Source organism: Pocillopora damicornis, chromosome 12 (genome assembly GCF_964200805.1).
Source record: "Pocillopora damicornis chromosome 12, jaPocDami1.2, whole genome shotgun sequence".
Classification (NCBI taxonomy): domain Eukaryota; kingdom Metazoa; phylum Cnidaria; class Anthozoa; order Scleractinia; family Pocilloporidae; genus Pocillopora; species Pocillopora damicornis.
In genome coordinates, this window is record NC_142681.1 from 21,140,505 (window position 1) to 21,165,491 (window position 24,987).

Below are 24,987 nucleotides of genomic sequence, written 5' to 3' on the forward strand. Positions count from 1 at the left end.
ATGACAGCGATTTGTGGAGAGGATAACAGATAAACTTACTGTCTTTCAACCACTCTTATATATCTCTTTTATTTGATAAATAATCCGTCAAAAAAGGATTAATGTCTATCATCACAGCGAGTTTCCTTCTGCGACCGGTGTTTTACAAATTTCAAATATTTCGGAAAGTGCGCAGAAACTTCAAAGACACCGAAGTGTATGGGTGGGGCAGGCAGATTTTGAAAAAATTGAAAAAAACAAAAAACACCGCTTCCGGAGCTGTCAACGCTAGTCATTTGACCCAGATATGACCTCCAGTTAAACTATTCAATCGGCGGGAATTTTGATATTCACCCGCCAACTTTTAGCATGGATGGACGTTTTCCTTTTTATCATGCGCCGGGATCGTTCCCAAGCCAAAATTTTCGTCATTTTGACCATACATTGGCTGGACCGATTATAGATCATGCGGGACCCAGCGGAATTTTGCTTAATCGGTCCGATAGTCCAGCAAGTGTGGTAGGGGAGAGCGATAGCCCGACCAGCTCCAGGTTAGCTGAAGGTTTGGCACTAAAACGAAAAAAAAACAATACGACAAATGGCCGCTATAAACAGTGAAAAGGCCTTACAGATTTTACACGTAGCTTCTTTGAAGGTACAACTTCCTATGACGTTCTAACAAGATTATCAAGTTGTCAAATACGTATTTTCATATGATTGATACCAATATTGCTTTATTAAGTCGAAATAAGCTTAATGTCAAGAATAAATAAGCGGATTACTACACTTACGACGAATTTTGAGGTCCGTTAAAAAAAGTACTTGGTTCAATTACGTAGTTCACCGAAAGGTTAATTTTGTTTGCCTGCTAGGATTTCTTTTAACATTGAATACATTTTCAAGACCTGTACTCGTTTCGCAATGTGTTAAAACGGTGAACAAAGACTGAGTGAAAGGTCAAGGAAGCATTTCAATGACCGCCCATAAATGTGAAATTACTGAGGTGTGAGTTGAATGAGTGTTTGCATCATCTTGCGTGATTTAAAATTAAACAAAGGCCTAGGTTGCACTACTGCCCAAACCAAAAATTAGGCAGCCAAAAAATTTTCGAAAAGTTGAAACCGCAACCAGAAGAGCCGAAAAATGTGACACAATTTTTGAGTCGCACTACCGAAATACACAAATATGTCAAAATAAACACAGTTGATCTGATTTCATTTCTGGTGCGTATTGTGCGGTAATAAACATGAACCCAAATCGGGCATTTTGGTTTGCTTTTGCCCTTCTACTTCTACGAATTATCGACATGCAACAGCTGCAAATGTTTGCCTTTTCATCCTGTATCAGAGCACAGATATGATATGAAAATAATTTTCTCTTGTGTGAGGCATCAGTCAATTTAGGAATTACCAAGTGTAAAATTTCAAGTCAATATGGTCCAGAAACTACTCATTTTTGTAGAGGGTGGAGCAGGGAGGGGTGGAGGGGTGGAGGGGTCGAAATTATTAGGTTTGCGTACCGTTTTCACTCTTTGCACCCTGAACACTCAGTCACGCACACTTCAGATGGATGCTCAACACAACAGCGTCAAAAAATAATCAAGCAAATAACTAAGACGTGCAAAGCTTCCACGGTGAATGTAAATTTACCGCTATAAACAGTGAAAAGGCCTTACAGATTTTACACGTAGCTTCTTTGAAGGTACAACTTCCTATGACGTTCTAACAATATTATCAAGTTGTCAAATACGTATTTTCATATGATTGATACCAATTGCTTTATTAAGTCGAAATAAGCTTAATGTCAAGAATAAATAAGCGGATTACTTCACTTACGACGAATTTTGAGGTCCGTTAAAAAAAAGTACTTGGTTCAATTACGTAGTTCACCGAAAGGTTAATTTTGTTTGCCTGCTAGGATTTCTTTTAACATTGAATACATTTTCAAGACCTGTACTCGACGAGGTGCACTTCTTGTGATTGCTCTGCAATCTAGCGAGTCCTTCGGAAAAACGTCACCGAGAGCAGAGCTAAGACACTATTCAGAAGCAAGTATTTTCTAGGTTTGAAATTCCCTTCGGTTCCATTTGACCGTGAGTAGAGTTTAGAATTCACGAAGAAAGCGTATTTTAGCCAAAGGCAGAAGATTCGTATTTGAACGGAGCGCAGCGAGATAAGGTAATATTCTTTCACCTATGTTGTAGTTCTAATCGGCCTTCCGTGAAAAGGAGGCATCGCAGAAATTTTGTGGAGTCTGTAATAAAGTTAAGCAACGAAAAAAAAAGCAAATATCTTACGGCTAATACAAAGTCATGAGCGAAAACGAAGCACGTGTTCGTTTCTACTCTGTTTTGCGGGTCTAATATGCTAAATAGGGCCTTCATCACGAAGACAACATCGGGCGAGCTAGGATTTCGTAATCGGAAATCTACCCGAGATGACCTCCTTCTGACGGATGTCGGAGTACGCTTTCCCCTTCAGAAAGTGATCCCAAAAAAAATTTCTGCCTGCGGTAAACCACAGACATCCGGGGCATTACGTTTTTTAATTGGTCTGTAAACTGATTGACGTCTGCCTATTAGTGTATTTTTAGTCCATTATTTTTGTTAATTAAGCGACCCTCTTGTAAATAAAATCAGTTACTAATTCACGATAGGAATGGCATCAGACTTACCGGATTCCAAAACGACACACAGTTAAGGTAAATCAATTTTACCTCCTATTCCCATACTTATATGAAAATTCAGGGTTTTTGTTCCCTATGCTCAAAAATAGCCTTTGTTTATGTATAATGAATGAAGGGGTAAGTTTCTAAAGAAACTGTGGTGCTGCGTCGGTGGGAGAGTATAGCAGGTAATTTAGTGTTAACAACTGGGTTGAAAACGTAAATTAGCCACCGTAAAGAGTAAAAAAGCTGACGTTTCGAGCGTTAGCCCTTCGTCAGAGCGATTAGAGGAATTGTGGGTTGTGTATGGATTTATATGTAGAAAGTGGAGCTACGCCATTGGTGGGAATATGGTGACGAAAAAACAGGAATAAATTAGTTGAATGAAAAGCGCTCGTTGATTCCGTGGGGATTAAGGGTGCCGATTTGAAATATAAATTTTTGTTCTAGTGTTTTACGGCTTTCCGAACTGCCTAGATGTAAGGAAAGGCCGCAAACTGCCATGTGCTGTTTAGAATGATAAGGAAGATTAAAGTGTCTAGCGACTGGCTTGGATGCGTCCTTGTCATTTATTTCCACATCGCGAAGGTGTTCTCGGAATCGGTCACCCAGTCGTCTTCCTGTCTCGCCGATGTATAACTTATTGCAATAAGTGCAAGTTATGCAGTAAATAACATTGGCGGAGGTACACGTAAAGTGATCAATGATCTTAATGGATCTTTTGGGTCCCGATATTTTCTCTACGTTGTGAATGAAAGGACAAGTTTTGCATCGTGAGCGAGCGCATTTAAAAGTTCCAGATTGGTCATTGGTTTGAAATGAACTCCTGACTAAAAAGTTGCCTATGTTTTTGTCACGTTTGAATGAAATAAGTGGGGGTTGCGAAAAGATAGTGCCAGTCTCTGAATCGTTTTGGAGTAATTTAAAATTTTTAAGAATGATAGATTTAACTGCGTGGTTGTGAGGGTGAAATGTAAGAGTAAATGGAATGCGATCCGTGTTCTCCTTCTCGGCCGTTTGTAGTGCTGCCTGTCGATCGATTTGTTGGGCACGGTGGTAGCCCGCTTGAACGACAGAAACAGGATAGCCGCGTTTATCGAAAAACTGGCACATTGCCTCTGATTTTTCGGAAAAATCATAGTCGTCACTACATAAACGACGAAGTCTGAGAAACTGTGAAAAAGGTATGGAGTTCTTGACGTGTGATGGATGTGAGGATGAATACAACAAGTAACTATGGGAATCTGTAGGTTTGTAGTAAACACTAGTACATAAGCCGTTGCCTTCAATTGAAAATTTGATGTCTAGAAAAGCCAAAGAATTGTCGGAAATTTCCCAGGTATATTTAAGAGCCGGATGAAAGGAATTGACGGCGGTTATAAATTGAGTGAGCTCCTCTTTGGTAGAGGAGGTAGCGCCGATGCAATCGTCAATGTAGCGGCCGTAGAGTTGAGGTTTTGGGCCGTGGTATTGGCTAAAAAATTGATGTTCGATAAAACCTACATACTCTGTTCGATAAACCCTGTTTATGTATAGATTGTCAGGGTGGTAGGACGGAAAATACCACGAAGTACATTTTGCTTTGGAGTCTCGTTTTTTCTTGTTTTGTTTTGCTTTTATTCTGCAAAACTGTTCGAAGTGTTCTTTACGAAAGGTTTTAAGTATTTTGCAAGTTAACACACACAAATCGTGAAAACTACCGATTATTTAACAAATAGAGAAGCCTTCACTGTGCTCTGTTCTGTTATAAAGCACGCAGGTAGCGGCTAGAGCACGAAAGAAGTGTAGGGAGAAACACGAGACGTAGTCGAGTGTTTCTTCCCACTTCTTGAGTGCTCTAGCCGCTTCCTAAGTCTCTAATACAGAATCTTGAAGTGAAATGTTCAGTGAACTTCAGCCGAATTATAGCTCATAAAAACACGCGAGTTTTTTCACATGAAAAGGTAGAAAACAAACTGTTCAAGGCGAGTGTTTTTTGAATGAACGACAGCCGAATCCACCGGAATATGAAGACGCTCGTGATGACAGCACCGCAAAACTCGGCTGCAGTGACTGATGTAACTTTCCACTCAACGTATCGGAAAGGATATCAGAGCAAGCTCTTATTTTTTCACTCGAAGGGCAGCCGATGTAGTTTCTGAGTCTTGCTTTCCTGTGATGACCGGAGATCGCCATGATGAGCGAGCCGCGATGAACTTCAGCATGATCATATTCGCTCAGACACCGTCATGATTAGTATGAATTTTTAACAATTATGCCAGTTTGGTTATATTTTTCATCACTTCTGTTTTGTTCTGTTTTGTTTTTAACACTGAACTTTATATACTATACGAGTGTTAGCTGTGTTTGATTTTTATTACCGTTCGTAAGCTTGTAATCTAACTGAGCGTGAAAGTCTTTAAAACTCGGAATGTTTATTTTGTTTTTCCTTTGAGGATTTTCGTATCTGCTCACGTTTTAATAATGTAAATTACGGCGCCTGGTATGTTTACAAACCTTTGTTTGATTCTTCTGTTGCTACTTGCCGGCTCGCTTCAGTTCCGAAATTTCACTTTCAATTATCGGAAAAAAGCTAAAAAGAAGTCTCGGAAAAGGTCGAACATAGTACAATTGGCAGATGGCGTGATAGCTTTAGCTCAGCTCTATGCTCTATACTCTCATAGAGCACGCTCTTTCAACCAATGACAGCGCGCGTTATATCCGAACTTTATTATAAAAGCCAAATAATAGTGTTGAATCTAACACCGCGGGCAACGCACGTTAGTTGAAAAAATACCCATAACTTTTATCTAGGGTAACGCTATCGTGGGCGAATATATGTGATGATGTATATTTTTAACTGCCAAGCTGGCTAAACATTTATGGAAATGTTTTCAGGGATGAAGTATTCTCGGAGTCAATTTCAGTGGCTTTTAAGTGCGTGACCTTTTAAGCCACAAATATTTTCTTTACGTGTAAACGTCCAGAAACGTGATATCTTGTGATTTGAGCGAGTGCATACATTGTCATGCGTGACAGAGACAAAGCATTAAAATTGACGAACAAACGTCTTGAAAGGTTACGCATATCTTTTGCGGCGGTTTCTATGATCTACTAACCTTGTCTTAACACTCCCTTTAACCTGGGATGTAACCAGCTTTAGTGCATTACTCAGGATTTTTTACGTTCATACTTCCCACAATTGACAACCTTAAAAAGTTTTCGTTTAAAACTCGGGAAAAATGTTACTCAATGTTTCTCACGAGTTTTTCATGCACCCTATTCAACACAGCGGTGAAATCTCTGTAGTATATGTGTTACTAATGGGCCCCACTTACTATGACGATATGCCACGTATTTAAGGCTAAAAGTTGACATAATCCCATGGCAGTAATCGCTTTTCTTTTCGCTTACTTCTGCTGTGTTAGATCAGCAAACTATAAAATAGCAGTATCATATGTATACAGAACACTTTCGGCCATCTATACCATTGCATGCAGTTCCCATTGCAATACTTGAGTTGTTTTGTCATGTTACAAGATTACGTAGGGTGGATCTTGCAGTGAAGTACTAGCTTAATTGCCCTCTCATATTAGTATGCTCTCCTTTTCATATTGTTTGAAGCAGCCTGAATCCAACATTGTTTAATTTCTACTATTCATAGATTTAAATCAACCGACAATGTGCATTGTATTCATGTACTTTTGTGACGACCCAAGCCCTGATGGATACCGTCTGATTGTTGCATCAAACAGAGATGAGGTTTATTCCAGACCTACAGCCCAAGCAAAGTTTTGGGACGAATATCCTGATATCATTGCAGGTAATCTGTTTTAATTAAACAGTGTTTCCCTTTTTACATGTAAGAGACTTTTACTAAATAGAGAAACCGTCATCAACTGGTCTCTGTACGCTCGCAAGTGCGCCGAGCCTGTCAGGTCAGCGACGAAAAGAGATTTTGATTCACTTCTTGGTCTTGAAGGATTTCCTAGCCTCAAATGGGTTGGGGGTTTTCAGTTAAGGCGGGCCCTTTAAGAATCCCAGACCCATAAGAACTAAAACATTGAAAACAACTACAACTCGTCCTTATTTGCTTCATAACGAAGGACATTTTCAGCTCATTTAAATGGAAAAACTAGTTTAACAGAATCCGACTTGTATTGTGCGCAGGAATGGACATGAAGTCAGGAAGAGAAGGTGGAACGTGGATTGGAATGAAAAGTGATGGCAAATTTGCTGCTACTACGTTTTACAGACAGTCGAAAAAGTTCACTACCTCTAAAGCAAAAGGGAGAGGCCATCTTGTTTCAGACTTTCTGAAGGGTGACGATGACGTTGAGAATCACCTCAAGAAAGTAAGTAACGAAGGAGACCTCTACAATGGATTCAATCTTTTGGTGGGTGAATTGTCACCAAATGGTGAGACCAAGGTGGGATGGTACTGTAACATTGAAGATAAACAAGTCACAATGTTGAAACCTGGGATTCACGTTTTATCGAACAAAACGTTGAACTGTTCTTGGCCCAAGATGGGTTATGGGAAAAAAAGATTCGCCAGAATAATAGAAGAAACTTCAACTAAAGAAGATCTTGTTGACGAGCTGCTCTGGCTGCTGAAGGCCCGACAGAGGTAAGTGCAGTTTTTGTTCTCCGTAGCTTGTGAAGGCCGTAAACTGATCGACTCCAATAAAGTGTTGGAAATTAATAATAGTCATTAAATAGAATAGGAGAGATGGTAAGTTTTGAGCTCGGTTAAGACATAGAGAAAGATGTTTTTCGTCTTGTCGCGAACGTGGGACAAAGAAAAAAATTCTGAGGCCCCCCTGAGGAATCAAAACTCAGACCTTCGGATTCCGCGCTCCGATACTCAACCGCTGAGCCACAGAGACTCTACGATGAGCGCGGTCTATTACGAAGTTCATATCACACGCATCGTGCATACTTCTAGGATCAGCAATGTCGATAGCGTCATGTTTTTAAATAGAATAAGAGAGATGGTAAGTTTTCAGCTTGGTAAAGAAATAGAGAAAGATGTTTTTCGTCTTGTCGCCTCATTCTTTGATCAAGTCCAAACTAGATCAGCGCTTGTACTCATTAGCTTTCCTGTTGTGTTGCGGTGTTCAGATCTTTTAGTGAAAGTTGCGGTGATCACAACAACTTCATTGCGGCTCAAGATGAAGGGTTCGATGAAGCTCTTATTGAAGCGTCACGGGCAGTTTTTGTCAGGCATCAAGTTATGAATTTTGGAACAAGGTAGGAACTGCGTCAATTTTGGTAAGACTTGATTGAAAAAGAGAAAAATTCTATTTAGGAATCGCAGTTATTATCATGTTCCTTGCCTCTCAAAGCTAGGGTTTCCATAATTGAAAATACTAAGATTTACGAATATAAATTTTCTGTCCTAGTTATATTTGTTTTTATGTTCAAACATGCTCAAATATGAGCCAAACTGAAACTAGCCTAGTTCCAGGACGCTCTCTCGTAGTCTCTCACAGTCGATCCATCCCTGTTAACTAACCTCAGCGAATAGCCGTCCTATTTGACTGACCACGCCACAGTCCTAGAAACTAGGGAAAACATTAGCTCCTAGTTCCATATGGTTCACGGAAACTGCTAATATTATATCCGCAGCGTATGCAATCTTCATTGTTGCAGGTAATTTAGTGTTAACAACTAAGTTGAAAACATAAATTAGCCACCGTAAAGGGTAAAAAAGCTGACGTTTCGAGCGTTAGCCCTTCCCCATCGCTCTGACGGAGGGCTAACGCTCGAAATGTCAGCTTTTTTACACTTTACGATGGCTAATTTACGTTTTCAACTCAGTTGTTAACACTAAATTACCTGCTATACTCTTCCACCGACGCAGCACCACAGTTTCTTTAGAAACTGACCCCTTTATTCAATCTTCATTGTTGTCTACTTGTTCTCAGAACCAACACAGTGATGTTAGTTGATGCCAATGGACACGCTACGTATGTTGAGAGAACCATGGACGAGATTGCCTCTGACCCTGATGAAGCAGAGTGGACAGTGAACTCCTATGAGTTTGAAATGTTCCAGAAGACTGGTATCTGCACTGCGCACGAAAAATCAAAAGAAAAACCTAAAAGAAGGAAGAAAGGCATTTGGAATATAGAAGAGATCCTGGAGAAATCCTAGCTTGCAAATAAACTGACGTTATAATAAATCAGACAATTGTTTACTCACCCAAAAAGCATCAAGCTACAACAATATACGTGTGTTTGCTCAATGAGGAAACACTTGTTAATAGGTAAAGGCATTTACAAGTTTTGATGGCCAAAGATAAACGCGATGCGGATTTGTTAGTTCAATTACATGAGCCGTGTTTTAATTTTATCTCGAACTGCGGTTCCCGAGAGTTATTCGCGAAACCAAAGACTGCGAGGAGCACTACGAGAATAACCAAATCATTAAAATCACGATTTCAACCGAAATTTGTCGTACCGCTGATAAAAAATGCTGAGTAAGCTTCGCTAGACAACAAAACATCCAGAGCCATAAACAATATTTATTTTTTCATACCATTAACAAGATAAAAACTGAACCTATACTTTGATTCGCAAAACCATTTCTGAGTATTTAGAAATCGACGAAAATAATGTTAAAAATAGATATCTATGTGAAGAAGCTATGAACAGGCCAGTTGAATCAAATAAATATTGCAGTGATATAGTTCTCAAGTACTGAGAAAAATAATGTAGATTCCAGTGGTCTGGTTACCTGTTAGTTTCCTTTTCCAGAACTGAGACACACACAAAGTAACGAACCAGTCCACCATGTATACGTTGTAAACACGTCATTACTTGACAGTAAAATTATATGCGCATTCAATGCTCTTTACTTTGAGATATATATCCAGTATAAAACCTTTTTTAGACTTTCCACAGCCTCCCTTTCTGGTATCAAGCTTAAGAAAGGCAAAGGTACACAAAAACTACACGCATGATGGGAGAAGCCTGAGATTTAGATAAAGGGAAAAAAATCGCAGCCACCACACTCTGCCCCGCGGAAAATGTAACAAAACAGAGGGCTGTCAACTTCCGACTTACATTTGTGTACATGGTGGCTGTGTATGAATCTATAATTTATAATAAATCTTAGCTACATTTATTCAAACTATATCTATACATATTTTGCATCACCTTTAAAACTCTTTCTGGCTTTGTGTTTCAGCCCCGTTAACAGAATCAATAAATACAACTTCGTTCCATTGATAAATTATCCTAACTACTCTAATTAAATCTGTAACTGTTTTTGTATTTTTAGGATTATCTGTATTTTCCTTCGCAAAGTGAGTTGAAGGTAACGAAAAAGATGTTGTGATCCTAATAAATGCTTTCGTTTTCAGTGCCGAAAAACATTGACGTGGGATTCAGATAAAATGTGCTTTCAAAATTGGACCCTCTTCGGTTCTCCTAAACAGTCTCAGTAATGTTTTCTGTGCTTAAGGTTGTTTTTGTGCAAAGAATAATTTCTCTCTCATTCAAACATATCATTAGCATCGTTCTCATGTTTATATACACTTAACAGTTTTCTCTCTTGGCTGGTAACGGGTTCTTTACTAAGTTCTATACAAAAAACAAAGCCGGTGAATCTATAAGCCTTAATATCGTATAAATGGCAAGACAAAAAGAGGCATAGTTCATCAAAATGAATATTGTAGCCTGCATGCTCACCGTCCTTTCTAATACCCACTCGGAGGGTAATGTTTTTAGGGTTATCAGACGTTAGAACAATCCAGTCTAAAATAAGGATCATATTTTAGTAATTTCCCTGTCTTCTACATTTCGTGCGATGTTTGGTTGTGAGTGTGATCGTATTCGCTCTATTTTTGCTTGGCTCCCAAATGTGTGATATTTCAACATACTCTTCACAAGTATCTGGGAAGGAGATAAAAACACAATGAAATGTGTTTAAACGAAGAAGAGAAACTTGTAAATTAGTCATGGCTGTCGCATATACAATTTCCTGCAATGAATTATTAATAGCTGGCCTTTATGTGCCAAGAAAGCACCTTTTGCCTAGAAAAGCCAGGCATCATCAGACTGATATATAACTCGCTCTTCGAGCCTACATTTTGAATTCGATTAGCCAACTAAACGAATGTAGACTTCAGACTAAAATGACGGGTTTGTCTCTAAATTCTGACTCATTTCTAGCTTAAGCGTGAAGAATTTGTCAACCAGGTTTGGTTGACTCTTCATCGAGGGTTTTTTCTTATTCAAAAGGATAACTGTTGCAGTTCGAATTTCCAAAGCACGAAGAGTTTAAACTAAAAAAATCGATGACGTCTCAAGCTGAGGTGCAGATCTCATGCCCAGCACGCTAACCGCTGGACTATCCACCACAAATCTCCATTTATGGTGGTCCGGAAGGGAGGAGGGGCATTTTCTTAAAAACGAATACAAACGAAGCTTAAAGTGGTTCAATAGGAATCTTATACTTACCAGGGTCTTAATTTTTGGAATAGACTTTACACTGTTCTGAATATCATCATCAGTGACTTCAATAACAGTACAGTTTTCTTCAGTGGTAGGGAGAGGATGTTTACCGCCGTAAGTAACCCACGGATGCTCCTGTTTGTAGATAACAATAAATAGATTATTAATCTACGCTGACCAAACAAGCGTGACAGTGGTCAAACACAAGGATGGCATGGCTACTAAGGCTTAAGATGGCACTTAGTGTAATTTTTTCTTTTTTTTTGGTTTTTTTCTCATACAGTAAAACAACGAAACAGGAAAATGTATACCAAACAAGAGCTACGTAATTTATCGACTTTGACATCAAGAACTTAAATTAGCTTTTGCTGACTTAGCAAAATCAATCGTTAATTGAGAACACACGGCGAACTCCAAAATCCAACAGTCGACATAAGAACAAGATAAATTTGAACAAAAAATGTATACTATCGCTTCAGACTTGGGCGTGTTGGATTACAACTCTCTCGATCACAACTTCTGCACCGGTTTCTTCAAACTTTTGTTGACATACCTTGATCTGTTGTATGGTAATTCTTTCACTGGGATCTTTCGTCAGCATTCTCAAAATAAGATCCTCTAACTGGGGATTTAATACAGGTCTACAAAGTGTAAAGAAGGATGAATGTTTAGAGTTTAAACTTAATTCCACTGTCCCTTTAGTTATACAATTGAAGTCTAAGTTTGAGACAGTGATTTTCTGTAATAAGTATCGGATGATGCTGCAAATTAAAAGCTGAACGCGGGAAATAGGTTTACAAATGTGGAAAGGGAGAACAAGCATTTCTTTAGAACTAAGGACTGGAAAGACTGGGCATTCTCAACCTATGGGTTGAGTTTGCGATAGGCAGTCATAAGATGCGATAGCTGATTTGTGTGAAAACTGAAAATTTTGACCTCAATAATAGGAAAAAAAGTTTAACGGTACTTACTCCTCAGGAAAGGTCAGCCTAAAAGCAGAAACATATGTAAAAGAAAGGAGAAGAGAGATTATTTCAGAAAATGTTCCAACACATACGACGAATTATGGGCAAACAAACAGTGTCGGAATAAATAGCAAAAAAGTTTTGTTGTTCGGTACTCATTCTTGAGCGGCGTTTAACGGCAATTTAAGTTGCATTTACGGCATTTACTTGAGAACAACGTGTAATCAAGTAAATAATGTAAAATGTAAAATCCATTTCCGGGATTTAAGCAAAGAACATTTTATCAAATATGATATTGATCGCAGTGACGTATCCACTGTAGGAGGTGTTTTTAAATTAATTCCACTGGGTAACTTACTGTTCAGTCTTTATCTTCTCGTACAGTCCCATCCTATTTTGGTCGTCAAATGGAACCTGAAGGACCAAGTTATGATACTCTCACTTCTTTTGTTCTGTCCTTTAAATACTAAATACGATTGAGTTTCTTTATATTTTGACTCTGCTGCTCATGGCTCTCCGCTCTTGTTTAATACAAATTCAAAATTAATTACAATGAACAAGTCAATTCAATCAATTTGAGGACAGCAGAATACAGATTCCTTAAAATAAGCTTCCTTAATTATTTACTAGGTTAAAAAGATCAGTGTCAACGACTAATTACAAAAGAAAAAAATATATATTATACTCACAATAGAAATAAGATAATTACGATAAAAAAATTGGCACTGAATTTATCATAAAAATAATTCAACAATTTCTTGCGTAAGACTGGCAAGTTGTTAGACTCCCTAATGTTGAGGGGTAGTTCGTTCCATGCGCGATAAACCCGAGTAAAAAATGAATTCTTTAAAGTTTCTGTTCGACTGTCAGTGGAACCTTTCTGTACGACTGGCGAGGATCCCAAGAAACCGGCGGAGTTCAACTTCATCTGAATGAACATTTCTACTCTCTGATGAACTGATAGGTGACAGGAAAACATTTTAAGCTACAACTCCTTTACCTTGCCAAAGACAAAGCAGTAAAGAGTGATTCCAAGTGCCCATATGTCGGCCGCTTTTCCGCTGTATTTGTCCCGTGAGTCTAAAGACCAAAAAAAATCAGCCAACCAAACTCTTAAATTACTGAAACTTTATTAAAAATTTAAAGCAGGAACAGCCAAGATGTCCAGTTAACACCACTATGTGCTTGATTAGACTACTCTGTACGATTGAATTGTAATTACTAATATATCCAAAAAGTTTCAAAATGAAACTTAATTATTCCATGGTCTATTTGCTGCTGACTCAGCTCAATGTTTATTACGACCACTGTGGTGAAACCGGCAATAAATTTACAAACCAAAGCTTGTCAGAATGATTTAAAGTTCACCTGTTTCAAGGTGTTACTCTCCCGTGTGGATAAAAAGTTAAAAAATGTACTCCAATATAACAACCTATGCAGCCTTAACTCAAACAAATGTCATATGACTTCAGGTTTTCTATTCACAAGAATATTTGGACCAACTTCAGGTCAACTCACCTGTTATTAGGAGACTATTCCTTTTTTTTTAATCTAAGCTTGAACTAAAAGTTTTGCACTCCCACCAAAAACAAAACAATTCAAAGAACGCCCTATTAACAAGATTTAAGGACAAGAAATCTGGGCTTACTTTGTAAAGTTTCTGGAGCCATAAAAGCTGGAGAGCCTGCAGTTTTATTTAACAAAGCATCATCACCTTCAAAAACATCAGCCACTCCAAAATCTGCAATCTGGGATAATATGTAAGCCTGCTGTTAAATGAGCTTACAGCCAAAACAGATGTAGAATCCTTTTCACCCCACCCCCCCCCCAAAAAAAAGACAAAAAAGACAAAACAAAACAAAAAAATGAGATGAATGCAATCCTTGTTACTTATACCAAATTTCGAAGAAGTCTATTTCTGCTTGTGTATGAAAAGCATAAAATTTTTACCTGATTCATTGATCCACCAAAAGTAAGTTGGTGTACAGACTACAGGAATAATTTGGAAGGTGGCTAACAGCACACACAGTCGTTAATAAGCTTGTGATTTAGCCTGTAATTTGGCCAGTAAACTAAGTTCCTTGTGACTTCACAAACATAGCACAGATAAACTGACCACATTACTAAAAGTTTTACCTTAATACGGCCATCTTCTCCCAATAACAGATTTGATGGCTTTATATCTCGATGGACGATCTTTTGATAATGTACTATGAACAAAACAGCAGATAACTCGATACTGAATATTTGTGAGAATTGTTTCAGTGATTATAAATAAGATGTCATTTCAGAAATGATCAACACTGATACAACTTACAGTATTCAATTCCTAGCACAACATCAACAAAATATTTCCTAGCATTTTGTTCTGACAAGGCTGGCCCAGGGACCTCCATCACCTCTCTGTTTTGATAAAATATAAGAATGAAAAATAAAGAACGTGAGTTTACTTGTTAAGTCACAGATTTTTTTATAGACCAGCCAATTAGAAACTCTTTATCACACAAAAATTTACAACCAAGGGATTTGTCTTGTGAGACTTCTACATTACACTAGTGCACTATTGCCTACACCTGATGGGCAAAAACCCAGTTACCTCTAGGAATGCTAACTATGCAGTATAAACAAAATATCAAAGCTCTGTTGGTGATTCACAAATTTTACCATGTAGTTTGCCTTGCAAATGTGATCATAACAATACTTAAGAACATATTTTCAGGCTCAAGACAAGAAAAAGAAAAACCTCAACATGGATGTATTAAGGTCAGGGATTTTAATTCCTTGCATGGTATTTCTTGAATGCTATTGTTTCCATGGTTTAGACATCATTACATCACTTTGCAAGAAAACAGATACTGAGTATAAGGTACTAGAGTGAGAAAGAAGTAGGTTCATAATTTGTACACTTAAGTCCTATGGAGAGATTATATCAGAGGTGTAACCCTCACTTACCCTCCATCCATGAGCTCAAACACTGCGAAACAAAAAAAGAAAGTATATTATGCATAGTGCTAAAAACATACCATGTCCAGAATTTTTTTTTTAAGAAAAAAGGGAAAACAAAAACACTCAAAATTAAAGGTACCTACCCAGATAGAGATTATCCTCAGTAGGATCATCCAAAACCTAAAGCAGGTAAAACCAAGACTTGGTAAATGCTGATGTCTTTTAGTTCATTGAGTCTTCAACTGTTATGTAACAATGGGAGGTTTCAGGCAGAAAGAAAACGGTACTCTACTGCCACAGTAGACTTACTGCTTTGCAAGGTCTTCTCCAAGACACTCTTAACTCACACTCCTGTTTCTTTGACTTCTAATCCCAATTTTTCCTCTTATTTTCAGGTGAGGAGTGGTTTAAAGATGTATATTGATATTTCTTAATTAAAAGATATGTGTATTATATTTGGGTACTTAAAGGTTTAATAGAACAACTACTGAGGTTCATTAATGAAAAGAGAATCTACAGTATGAAATAACTATACCTCATTGAGGCTCACAACATTGGGATGATCAACTTTTTTTAGAATTGCAATTTCTCTTTGCAAGTTTTCCAATCCTGTGTTCTTTCCTTTATCACTAGGACGTCCTAGGAGAGAAAACAGCAAAAACAAGAGGTTGTAATTAAGTTAACAAAACAAATTTTTCCATCAAAAATACCAAATTGCAAATAGAAACAAATAAATGTAACAAACACATTTTAAACTAATAATGACAATCTCATCACTGACAAAAAGGACTACATGTATTTGTTATCCAAAAGAAAATGGCTCTAAATTTTTGATTCCTAAACAACAACTTTACTTGAAGTTCTTTGCTAGTTCTTGGGAAGTTAAAAGTAGTGGAATATGACTGTAACAGTGTTTAATAAAAAGTCATCAGGTCATCCTAAACTTACGTAAGCCAGCCTTTCTCATCACCCTTTTCTTTGAAATGATCTTCATTGCCTGTCAACAAAATTGTAGACTTAGACTTGGTTGAGTTTGCAATGTGTATTCTACAAATAGTGAGAAGTCTTCATAGAAATGGAATTATACAGGGCTCACATTGAAAAGGGAGAAGATGATCCATTTGGACAACAGCTTTAAATTTTCATAACCAGTGCAAGCCCTTTGGCATCTAATAATCAGGTGTAGAGGTGAGAAAAGGAATTGAAAACAAGTTACTATATCTTATCATACTTACATAGTTTGTCTGATCAAAATCAGAGTAACAGAGTCTAACAACTCCATATGAGCCCTTGAAATAGAAAAGGAATGGGGACATTTAAATTGGGCACAAACAGGTATGATGATGTTGTACTTAAAACTGATAACTGGTTTTGAACTATCATGTGTATTGAAAGATAAAAAGTGAATTTAACTCCAAAGTTTAGAATAAATTGGCAAAACTAAACACAATTTCAGAATTTAATTATATAAAACCATTATTAACTTTGAAGACAGCTCTGGTTTAACAATCAACTTAAAACAAATTCCTAATTTCAACTCTGTAATTCAATAATTTCAAAATGAATCTTTCAGAAAAGTGTAGAATTCTTTGACTCACAATTTCACCAATAAGAACAATGTTTTTCATGGAAAAATACAATTTGTAGTGACTAGTATTGACTGATACTTAATCTCACCTTCCCAATTTCATCCATAAGTCTATACTGATTGAGTTGAAGAAAGTTCTGGTAAAAGATTTGAAATAAGTAAACATCAAGTAAACCTCTATTAGAGTATTACATTAAGGGGGCATTTAGGATCCACTGAACAGTCTTGCTCAATTACTACAGTAACAGCACCATTATCAAAGTAATGGAATTTCCAGCGTTTGAGTGGATATGAATTGGCTGTAAATGAAATATTTCTGTGGCACAGGAGCAGTAGGGACTTGGGAAGTTGAAGTGCAGCATGGGTAGAATATTTGTCTCCATTTGACAGGAAGATATGCACAGATATCTGTCTCCATTTGGCATGATGATATGCACAGATATGTGTCTCCATTTGGCATGATGATATGCACAGATATTTGTCCGCAGAGTCACTGCCTGTTCTAAAAAATGAAGAGTTTTTCACCAACCATGTGCAAGAAAAAAATATTTTATGGATTATAATATGTGAAATAATAATTATATACCTCTGTTTCACAGATGGAGACACTGCGGGATTCCTTGGTAGGAGGTCTCTTGAGACGAGGAGAGGATGATACTGAGCCTGCACTGCTTGGTTTAGACGAGATGTGGGGTACCTCTGACAGATCAAATACACTGCTGCTGTTGAGCAAATCAGGAGTGGCTGAACTCCGCCTTAAAGATGCAAAACTTGCCTCAAGTCTTTCACCTAAAGTTGGTTGGGATTCTCCCACATCTGATCTGTTTTCATCAGCAACACTGACTTTTGTTTTGGGAGTTGCATTCAGTACACCTGAACCTTTCTTTACTAAAACCTTTTCCTTACTGTGTTGTCTTCCATCAGTTATACTATTTGAGGCAGCTACTTTGTTGTGTCTATTAAAAGTTGATCCAGCATTCCTTATGCCATTGCTTATTCCTCCAGCTGAGTGGGTGACAGACCTGGAATTAAGTGTATGAGATTAAATTCACTTCCTGTGCATAAATATAAATTACTTTAAAACTAGCATTGGTTAAGTATCATTTGCTGAAAGAATTTCAGGTAAATTACAAAACATTTTCATTGTATATAAGAATATTGAGGTATCTGTATGGAAGATATTCTATCTGTTTTTCATTACCTAATTCAGGCCTTACACAAATTTAATTCAAATTAAATTATAAATGCTGTATTCTGTCAGAGGTGATTTTTCTATGTGATTCACTACAATCCTACCTAGAACTTTGAAAATCTTTGAGTAAACAGTATCAGTTAAGGTAACAGATACTGTGTGGTTTAAGAGATTTTAAAGTCTGCAGCTATATTTTTCCTTTAAACATAATGTAATATAACATAAACATAATGTTCCCTTGAAACATCATGTTTAGAGTTGACAAGTCTCTAGTTTTAATGACATCAAGGAAAGAAAAGCTCAAAACATGAAGAGTTTATACAATTACCCAGGTGCATAACCTGTTCAACACATGTTGGGCTTCAGTGATCAGACAGATAATAAATAGTATTCCCAAAGCTTTTCCATGTTTTTGGCTCATGTCATATTATATTATTAACAACAGCCTTTCAACTTGCTCACAAATTAAATTATCAGTGAGGTGTGTCAGACTCATTGACTTAACTTTGAATTCACAAAAGTTAGACACTATTTGTAAGGAGAAACATAGTTATATCCAGTCAACAAAAATATAGCTCAAGAGAGTAAGGAAGTTCATCAATCTTCTTGCAGAAGGTTTTGGCAGCTTCTATAAAGAGCTACCTTGCATAATAGTGTATATGGGTGTAAAAGCAATGTCATTGTTAGTATCTTAAGATCCTGCATTGACAAAGTTGATGTATAAAGCCTTGTTCCAAAGTGTTATACACAGAACATTTCCTACAGAAAATGTCTCTGACAGATTAAACCCTACACATTATAATGTTAACAAGTTACCTGAGTTGTTTTTTAAACCAATTCATGTCCCCAGGTCAGGTGAGAATACATAAGATTGAGTGACAAAGATGTGCTTTTCAAAACAACAGAGGTAAATGTTCTCTTGTTTCTTTTAACAGCCATGTACAAGTAAACAACAGGAAGACTATGTGTAGGGATCACTCCAACAGGAGGTAACCAACAAATAAATTAAACACAGTTCCATCAGTTTTAACCCTTCACAGTTATTTTTTCATTGTTTAAATTTTGCCATCTGGTTAAAAAAGAATAATTAGCATCACAATAAAACATTAAGCTCACCTATTGTTGTTCTTTAGAATGACATAAAATACATCAAGAAACCCTTAATAACAGGTTGGGTAAACCACAAGTTCATTGTTTGTCTGATTGCATTCCTTTGTCTCAGTTTAACTCAAAGTCAGTAGTTCATCGCAAAAAAAAGAAACAGAACTCAAGCTACTTGGGATTTAAATATTTTAAAACTCAACTATGGAAAAGAGAGCAGTGAACATTATAATTTAGCTGTAGTTGTAAAATCTGTCAGAAACCTTTTCTTGCTAGACACAGTGTATACAATAGCAACAGCACAGGGGCTGTTTGTAATTTAAAAATAATTAAATATCTGAGGTGATAAAAAAGGTATGTACAGTATGTGTGTGCTCCTTCAAAACATGGATTCTGAAGTAAAATTCACAAGAAACACCTTTTGATAGATTGGGAGTAAATTTCAGGTGGAAATAATTTCCAGTAAGTTTTATAAATAAATGACAATGAAAAAATCACTTGTACCATGAAAGAATAAGCAATACTATTCATGTGATAACAATTTTTGCAGGTTTAGTTTTAAGTACTTAGTGTCATGCCTGGATGCACTAAAAAGCAAACCTTGTGTCTATAAAAATTTTCATAGTCACTGACCTAAAACATTCCCATTTTACATATATCTTGATGAAAATTATTACGTCTTTAGAGAAAATATCCAAGTTGGGTTATCAGAACTCAAAGTATTAAAAGGTACCTGTTTAACACTGTGACTTCTAAACTAAAACTGCTGAAAGACATGATATTTAAAGCAGGCCATCTTGAAATCTGTTTAAATATCTCCCAACATGAGAACCCTTCAAAAGTTTGGAGGCAAAGGACAGATATTTCCTAACACACTCACTAACTCAATGAAAAATATTCAAATATTCACAGATGATTGTGAATCATTAAAATTTCATACCAATTTTTCTTTTATCTCATATGCTGACTTCAATCAGATCAGCATGAACATGTCTCAAGCTAAAGAGCCTTTCATTTTATTGCCTTTGCGGCTCAGTGAAAATATTGAATACAATATTTTCCCTGTTAACTCACTAAAACTGTACATCTTTGTGTGGAATACATTTTTGACTCTGGTTAATTAAATATTTGGCAAAAGCATGTTAAATAAAAGATTATTTTTTTCTTAACACACTTGTACATTATTTAATGATTCTTGAATCCTTCAAACATTTTTATTTAATATGTTTTTGTCCATCATGAACAATGATACTACAGAACATCAGAATTGTAAACAAACCTAAGGTTTACGGAGACCAAACAAAAATATTCAGATTTATTGCACATTGGTGGAGAGAGACAGAGATAATATTCTGATGATATCTCCATTCAGTTAAAAACAAGTCATTATTTTTAATATCAATTTATGCAGTGCAGTTCTCAACAAAGAAGTAATATCATTACTACTTTCACTTGATTAGTTAGCAGTACACATTCTTCAGGAAAAGTATTAAATAGGCTAGAATTAGGAATTTTTGCTTTAGATAATAAACATCACTCTCTCTTGGCATTTGAAATAAAAAGAAATACAAAGATTATGAGTCGTGCTTCATATTTGAGGGAGCAACACAATACAAACAAATTAGCAAGCTTTATCGATGATGTTGTTAGCATAAAAACAGTTACCATGAAGTTGATTATAGTCTGTCTCAAGATCATTTCCTTTGTGGCAATTAAAAAAGGTTAGACTTTGGCAACTGAAAAATTCCAATACCATAGAAAACTAGCCTTGAGTAAATGAAGAAACTTAGCATCTCTAGGCAAGGAATGGACACAGCGTTACCTAACATTAATCTAATATAATACTCTCACTGTAGCCTACAATCACCACTTACCTGTTGTTAGGAGATAGTTTGCCTTCTCCTGTTACATTAACCTTCGATGGTTGGCTAGTACATGCTGTTAGAAAAGAAAAATCAAGTCACTCAATAAAATGGTCCAAACCAAGGGGAACTTTTTATTTAAAAAAAAATATATTAAATGTCTGTTCTTCTTTTATCTAAACCTTAGAAGTAAATTTAAATCATTAATATAACCAATTAGTTTTACTTAATATACAACTTCACTCCATCTTTAACTTACCCATTTCAGAGAAGATTTTTTTTGTGTAGTAATTTCTTATTCTTACAGAACTATTGCTACACTCATTTTTTCAACCAAAATTAAATTTTCAGGGCCACAAAGACAAAGTTGTACAAAGTATGTCAAACCACTAAATCATTGTACAAATTGGAATCAGGACACTAACCACTACTTTGTGAAAATAAGCTCCTTATTGGCAGATCACCTTAACACCTTTAACAATAAGATTTAACTAATGTCATTTTATCCCATATGATGATTCATAGAAGCAAGTAATGCTATTTATTTATTTTGGATGAATCTTTATAATCATTTGGTCTTATATCTATAAGCAACTTTAAACACCACTTCTACACAAAATTTTTTTTATCAATATATCCCTAATGCCAAAACTTCAAGAACCACTTTTAAAGAAGGACTGAGGCAGGTTTTACCACCTCAAAAAATAATTTAATCAATAATTAAATAACTACCCCTTCAAAATGATTTTATTATGACTAAAAGAAAAGCTAGATCACCTGCTCCCATAATGCCACAGGGAAGAGAAAAAACTATCTGCCTCCAAAGAGATTTACAAAACTTCTTGTCTGTGAAAAAGCGTAATTGCAAAATTACAGGAAAAAACATAAATCAGCTCTTGAGTACAAAAAGACAAGTATTGTACAACAATAAATAAAGGTAAAAAAAGGGAAAGAATAATGTCAGTTTTTAAAGTTATAGTGTTTGTAGAATCCAAATTGAAAATTTAACAATAACTACTAGGTGGGCATTACTGATTTAACAACTTATACAGAGCTTCATATTACAAACACTTCAGAGCAATTGTGAAAGATTTAAAGGTAAATCAAAGACTTATACTTTGTACATTCCCTGAAAAATATTCTGTAGAAAAGAAACCTGCTTTAATCTGGTAAACAATTATTATATCATTACACAAAGACACTCACCCTAAAATAATTTTGTTTGCAAAAAGATAATTCCATGGCAGGGGTAATTAAGGTCTTCAATTTCAAACTTCCACCAAATGCTTTTACTGAATCAGCCTGCCATTAAAAGTTTTCCAGCTATGGTATGAAAATTAGCTTCCCTGGAAAATTAGGAAAAAAAACCAGTTAAAAGTTATTTGAGAAGTCATTCTGGAGAAACAAAAACATCAAGAACATCAAAAGAGTGAGAAAATGCTTTCACTAACCGGTCAAAATTTTGAATTTGCAACACTTCAGGATAGGTGTATGGTAATTAATATAAAACATTGGCATGCATAGTATGTAAGAGTAATTTTTTTGGCTGGGCAGGTTAAGATGGGGCACTTTGTGTACCAAATGTTTTTGCAACAGAAAAAGAGAATAACTTTCAAATGGACAAAAATATTGCATTAATTCATCTTAAGAGAAAGGAAAAAAACCTAATTTATCTGAACTCACACAGGTATCTTACGGTCTATCGTCTCTATTGTCTAAATACTTCTAAATAAAAATGATATGCATTGGTGCCACACTTTCTGTTGTTCCCCTTGCAGCTATTGTTTGGTCTCGTCACACAATGCAACATATTCCCTGTTGGAGAGAGAGTGCATTGCACGATGAGACCAAACACTTACTGCTGTTCCTTTAACAGAAAGAAAATCTAAGTTGATAGTCTACAGTTGATTGCCTCAAAAATATAAATTCACTTAATTTTATTAGGAAAAGCAAACTGACACCCTGTTGTATCTCTAATAGATACTAACCAAAGATATATTGTGATCTCAAATAAGTGAAGATACACTGAACAAGAGAAAAGGATAATATTTCAAAGAGGGCTCCTTGATTGGTTGTTGCCTATCTGGACTTTGCCCTCTGTGTGTGAAATATGTAATCAAATGCAGGTTGTTTAAAAGAAATTGACATGCAATTGGATCAAACCAAAGGTAACAAAAAGCCAATTTTATTATAAAAAAAAGTCAAAATGTGCAAGAATTGTGTGAAAAATTCACTATCAGTAGCATTTAGTACCATGTTAATTTTTTTCCAATGGTGTTGGACAATGCGGTTAGAGTAGGTGATTAAATGCAGGTTTATGTAGTAGTTTAGTTTGATCATCCGGGTGAGTGTAGTCCTGAGAAGGACTGTTGTTGGTAGTGGTGACTGACGTCAGTCACCACTACCGAGGGGGAGGGGGAGCTAGCACATTTTGAGTTTGCTTGACTTTTGCTGAGTTTTAAGTTGTTTATCACCAGAACTACAACCCCTTCTCTTATGTAATATTAGTGCCTTGATTACTGCTGTTAAGGCTAGTTCCATTGATTAATTAATTTAAATGTTGTGCTTGCTCAATGATTTCATCTGTTGGTAGTCAATGCAGTATTTAATTTTTAGAAACAATTTTAAGAACACCTTAAGAACATTTTCATGCTGATTTTGCAGAAAAAACCTGGTATATAAGAACAAAATCAACCTGAACCCACAAAACGTGCTCTTTTATACAGGTTTTTACTGCACTTGATGGAATGTAAGTTTTTTAGCAAGTTGTGAGTAAAGGAGCACAAAAACATGTTTTAACTTATTATAAGAATGATAAAAATGATGCGAACCTTTTATATCCTTATAAATATTGACCTTAATCCATAAGGCTCTTGCAAAGGTCACAAACCATTACACTTATCAAAATTAGGCCAAAATTTATGGTTTATGTCTTTCTTTGTGCACAGTCCCCTGATTCCATGACATCATTGGCAAGAAAGCTGTGATATATTTGGTATGAGAAACATATCCTAAAGGCTTTACTTGGTGCAGGATATCCAAATGCTACAATATGATTGGTGCCAGATACATACCCTGGTGTGGCAATCTGATAAGTGCAAGATACATACCCAAATGCAGAAATCTGATTAGTGCAAACAACATACCACTCTACATGCTAACATAGATTTTATTTTTTTTACATAAAAAAAACTAAAAAGGGATTAAAATTTAACTGCTTACACAGAAAGAGGTGATAGATGAGGTACAGTATATAAATCATGCACAAAGATGAAGATAAAAAAAAAAGTTTGGAAACCGTCTATTTGCGCGAGTGATTTAATGTAAGTGGAGTTTTTTCATAGCTAAAAGTATCATATTTTCCACAGTTAGCGTTACTTCTCAATCTAAGGAAACTTTTGTGAAAAAATAATTAAATTAATAAATTCTATATATTTTAACTGGTATGAGAACCAGACAGCGTGTTAAGTTTTGGCCACATTTCCTATGTAAGAGAGCTCACATTAGATAGTGACAAAGTATTCTCTTAACAGCGGTGAAATGTCTTGTACCGCTGGAATTTCCCTTTACACAGCTTCCTTTTTGAGGAAAACGTTATAGACTGGGATTTTAATACTAACAAAAAGTGAAGCAAGATAGATTTTGTGTTGCAATATTTGTGCTGGCGACAAAATAAAAAGAGCAGTTTACATCTCTGACGTACCAAACTTGATCAGGTTATATGGATCACTCGTACCTTGGCTTCGGAAAAAGCCAAACATTCAAAGAACATTAAGGGAACAGGGATTTCTTAAATAGACTGTACATCGAGTACGTTATCTTTTAAAAAAACCCCTTAACCCAACAACAAAAGGCGGCTGAAAAGATTTAAGCCATAAGATCAAAACATCTAAAGTCATGTTTTTGAAATGTAATATCATTACCAAAACACAGAAAACACTAGTGCGCTGATAGATCTTATGGGACTACCAAACTGGTGAGGAAAGCAGGGCGGAAAGATAGAAAAATACTTATTCATTGAATCATGTTGCGGGTTCGTTAAATCAATAGAGGACAGTCGATAAGTGTTCAAGAGACATTGCTTACCATCAGCTAGCAATGGGTCGGGCTTTGTTATGGCCTCTTAGCTACCAAGACGACAAACACCCTTCCGTCCTTCTGCGTTGCATTGTACTTCGTTTGGAGTTGAAAATGTTCATTAACTAACCTCAAATTAAATACGATATTTTTTTTCATATAAAATCAATGT

General features: G+C 36.1%; 2 protein-coding genes across 9 annotated transcripts in view; one reads left to right on the forward strand and one right to left on the reverse strand.

Annotated features, from left to right (window-relative positions):
* Positions 1–324: 324 nt before the first annotated feature.
* Positions 325–10,001, forward strand: LOC113668902 (transport and Golgi organization 2 homolog). Of its 7 annotated transcripts, none has more exons than XM_089190529.1 (5): positions 325–530; positions 6,287–6,445; positions 6,793–7,252; positions 7,747–7,875; positions 8,553–10,001. In XM_089190529.1, the coding sequence occupies exons 2-5, from the start codon at positions 6,304–6,306 to the stop codon at positions 8,779–8,781; spliced, it is 960 nt and encodes a 319-aa protein (XP_089046655.1). In that variant the 5' UTR covers positions 325–530; positions 6,287–6,303; the 3' UTR covers positions 8,782–10,001. The 7 variants fall into 7 exon arrangements, with proteins under 7 accessions (XP_089046655.1, XP_089046654.1, XP_089046658.1 ...); XM_089190528.1 differs by lacking the exon at positions 325–530 and adding an exon at positions 1,907–2,156; XM_089190527.1 differs by lacking the exon at positions 325–530 and adding an exon at positions 2,567–2,679.
* LOC113668895 (calcium/calmodulin-dependent protein kinase kinase 2) overlaps positions 9,135–24,987 on the reverse strand; it is a 15,900-nt gene continuing 47 nt past the window's right edge. Inside the window, exons 1-20 of one of the 2 annotated variants that reach the window (XM_027184868.2) lie at positions 24,825–24,987; positions 21,945–22,084; positions 21,516–21,584; positions 20,751–20,814; positions 17,170–17,605; positions 16,673–16,720; positions 16,231–16,284; positions 15,944–15,992; positions 15,531–15,634; positions 15,139–15,175; positions 15,002–15,023; positions 14,367–14,452; positions 14,186–14,259; positions 13,698–13,797; positions 13,050–13,129; positions 12,408–12,463; positions 12,056–12,073; positions 11,638–11,725; positions 11,091–11,219; positions 9,135–10,523 (exon numbers count right to left, since the gene is read on the reverse strand). The exon at positions 24,825–24,987 is cut by the window's right edge and continues 47 nt beyond it. In XM_027184868.2, the coding sequence (XP_027040669.2) occupies positions 10,398–10,523; positions 11,091–11,219; positions 11,638–11,725; positions 12,056–12,073; positions 12,408–12,463; positions 13,050–13,129; positions 13,698–13,797; positions 14,186–14,259; positions 14,367–14,452; positions 15,002–15,023; positions 15,139–15,175; positions 15,531–15,634; positions 15,944–15,992; positions 16,231–16,284; positions 16,673–16,720; positions 17,170–17,605; positions 20,751–20,814; positions 21,516–21,525 (1,581 nt within the window). In that variant the 5' untranslated portion in view covers positions 21,526–21,584; positions 21,945–22,084; positions 24,825–24,987 and the 3' untranslated portion in view covers positions 9,135–10,397. Of the gene's footprint in view, positions 10,524–11,090; positions 11,220–11,637; positions 11,726–12,055; positions 12,074–12,407; positions 12,464–13,049; positions 13,130–13,697; positions 13,798–14,185; positions 14,260–14,366; positions 14,453–15,001; positions 15,024–15,138; positions 15,176–15,530; positions 15,635–15,943; positions 15,993–16,230; positions 16,285–16,672; positions 16,721–17,169; positions 17,606–18,591; positions 18,826–20,750; positions 20,815–21,515; positions 21,585–21,944; positions 22,085–24,824 lie in introns of those variants that run through there. The other variant, XM_027184869.2, reaches the window with a different exon arrangement.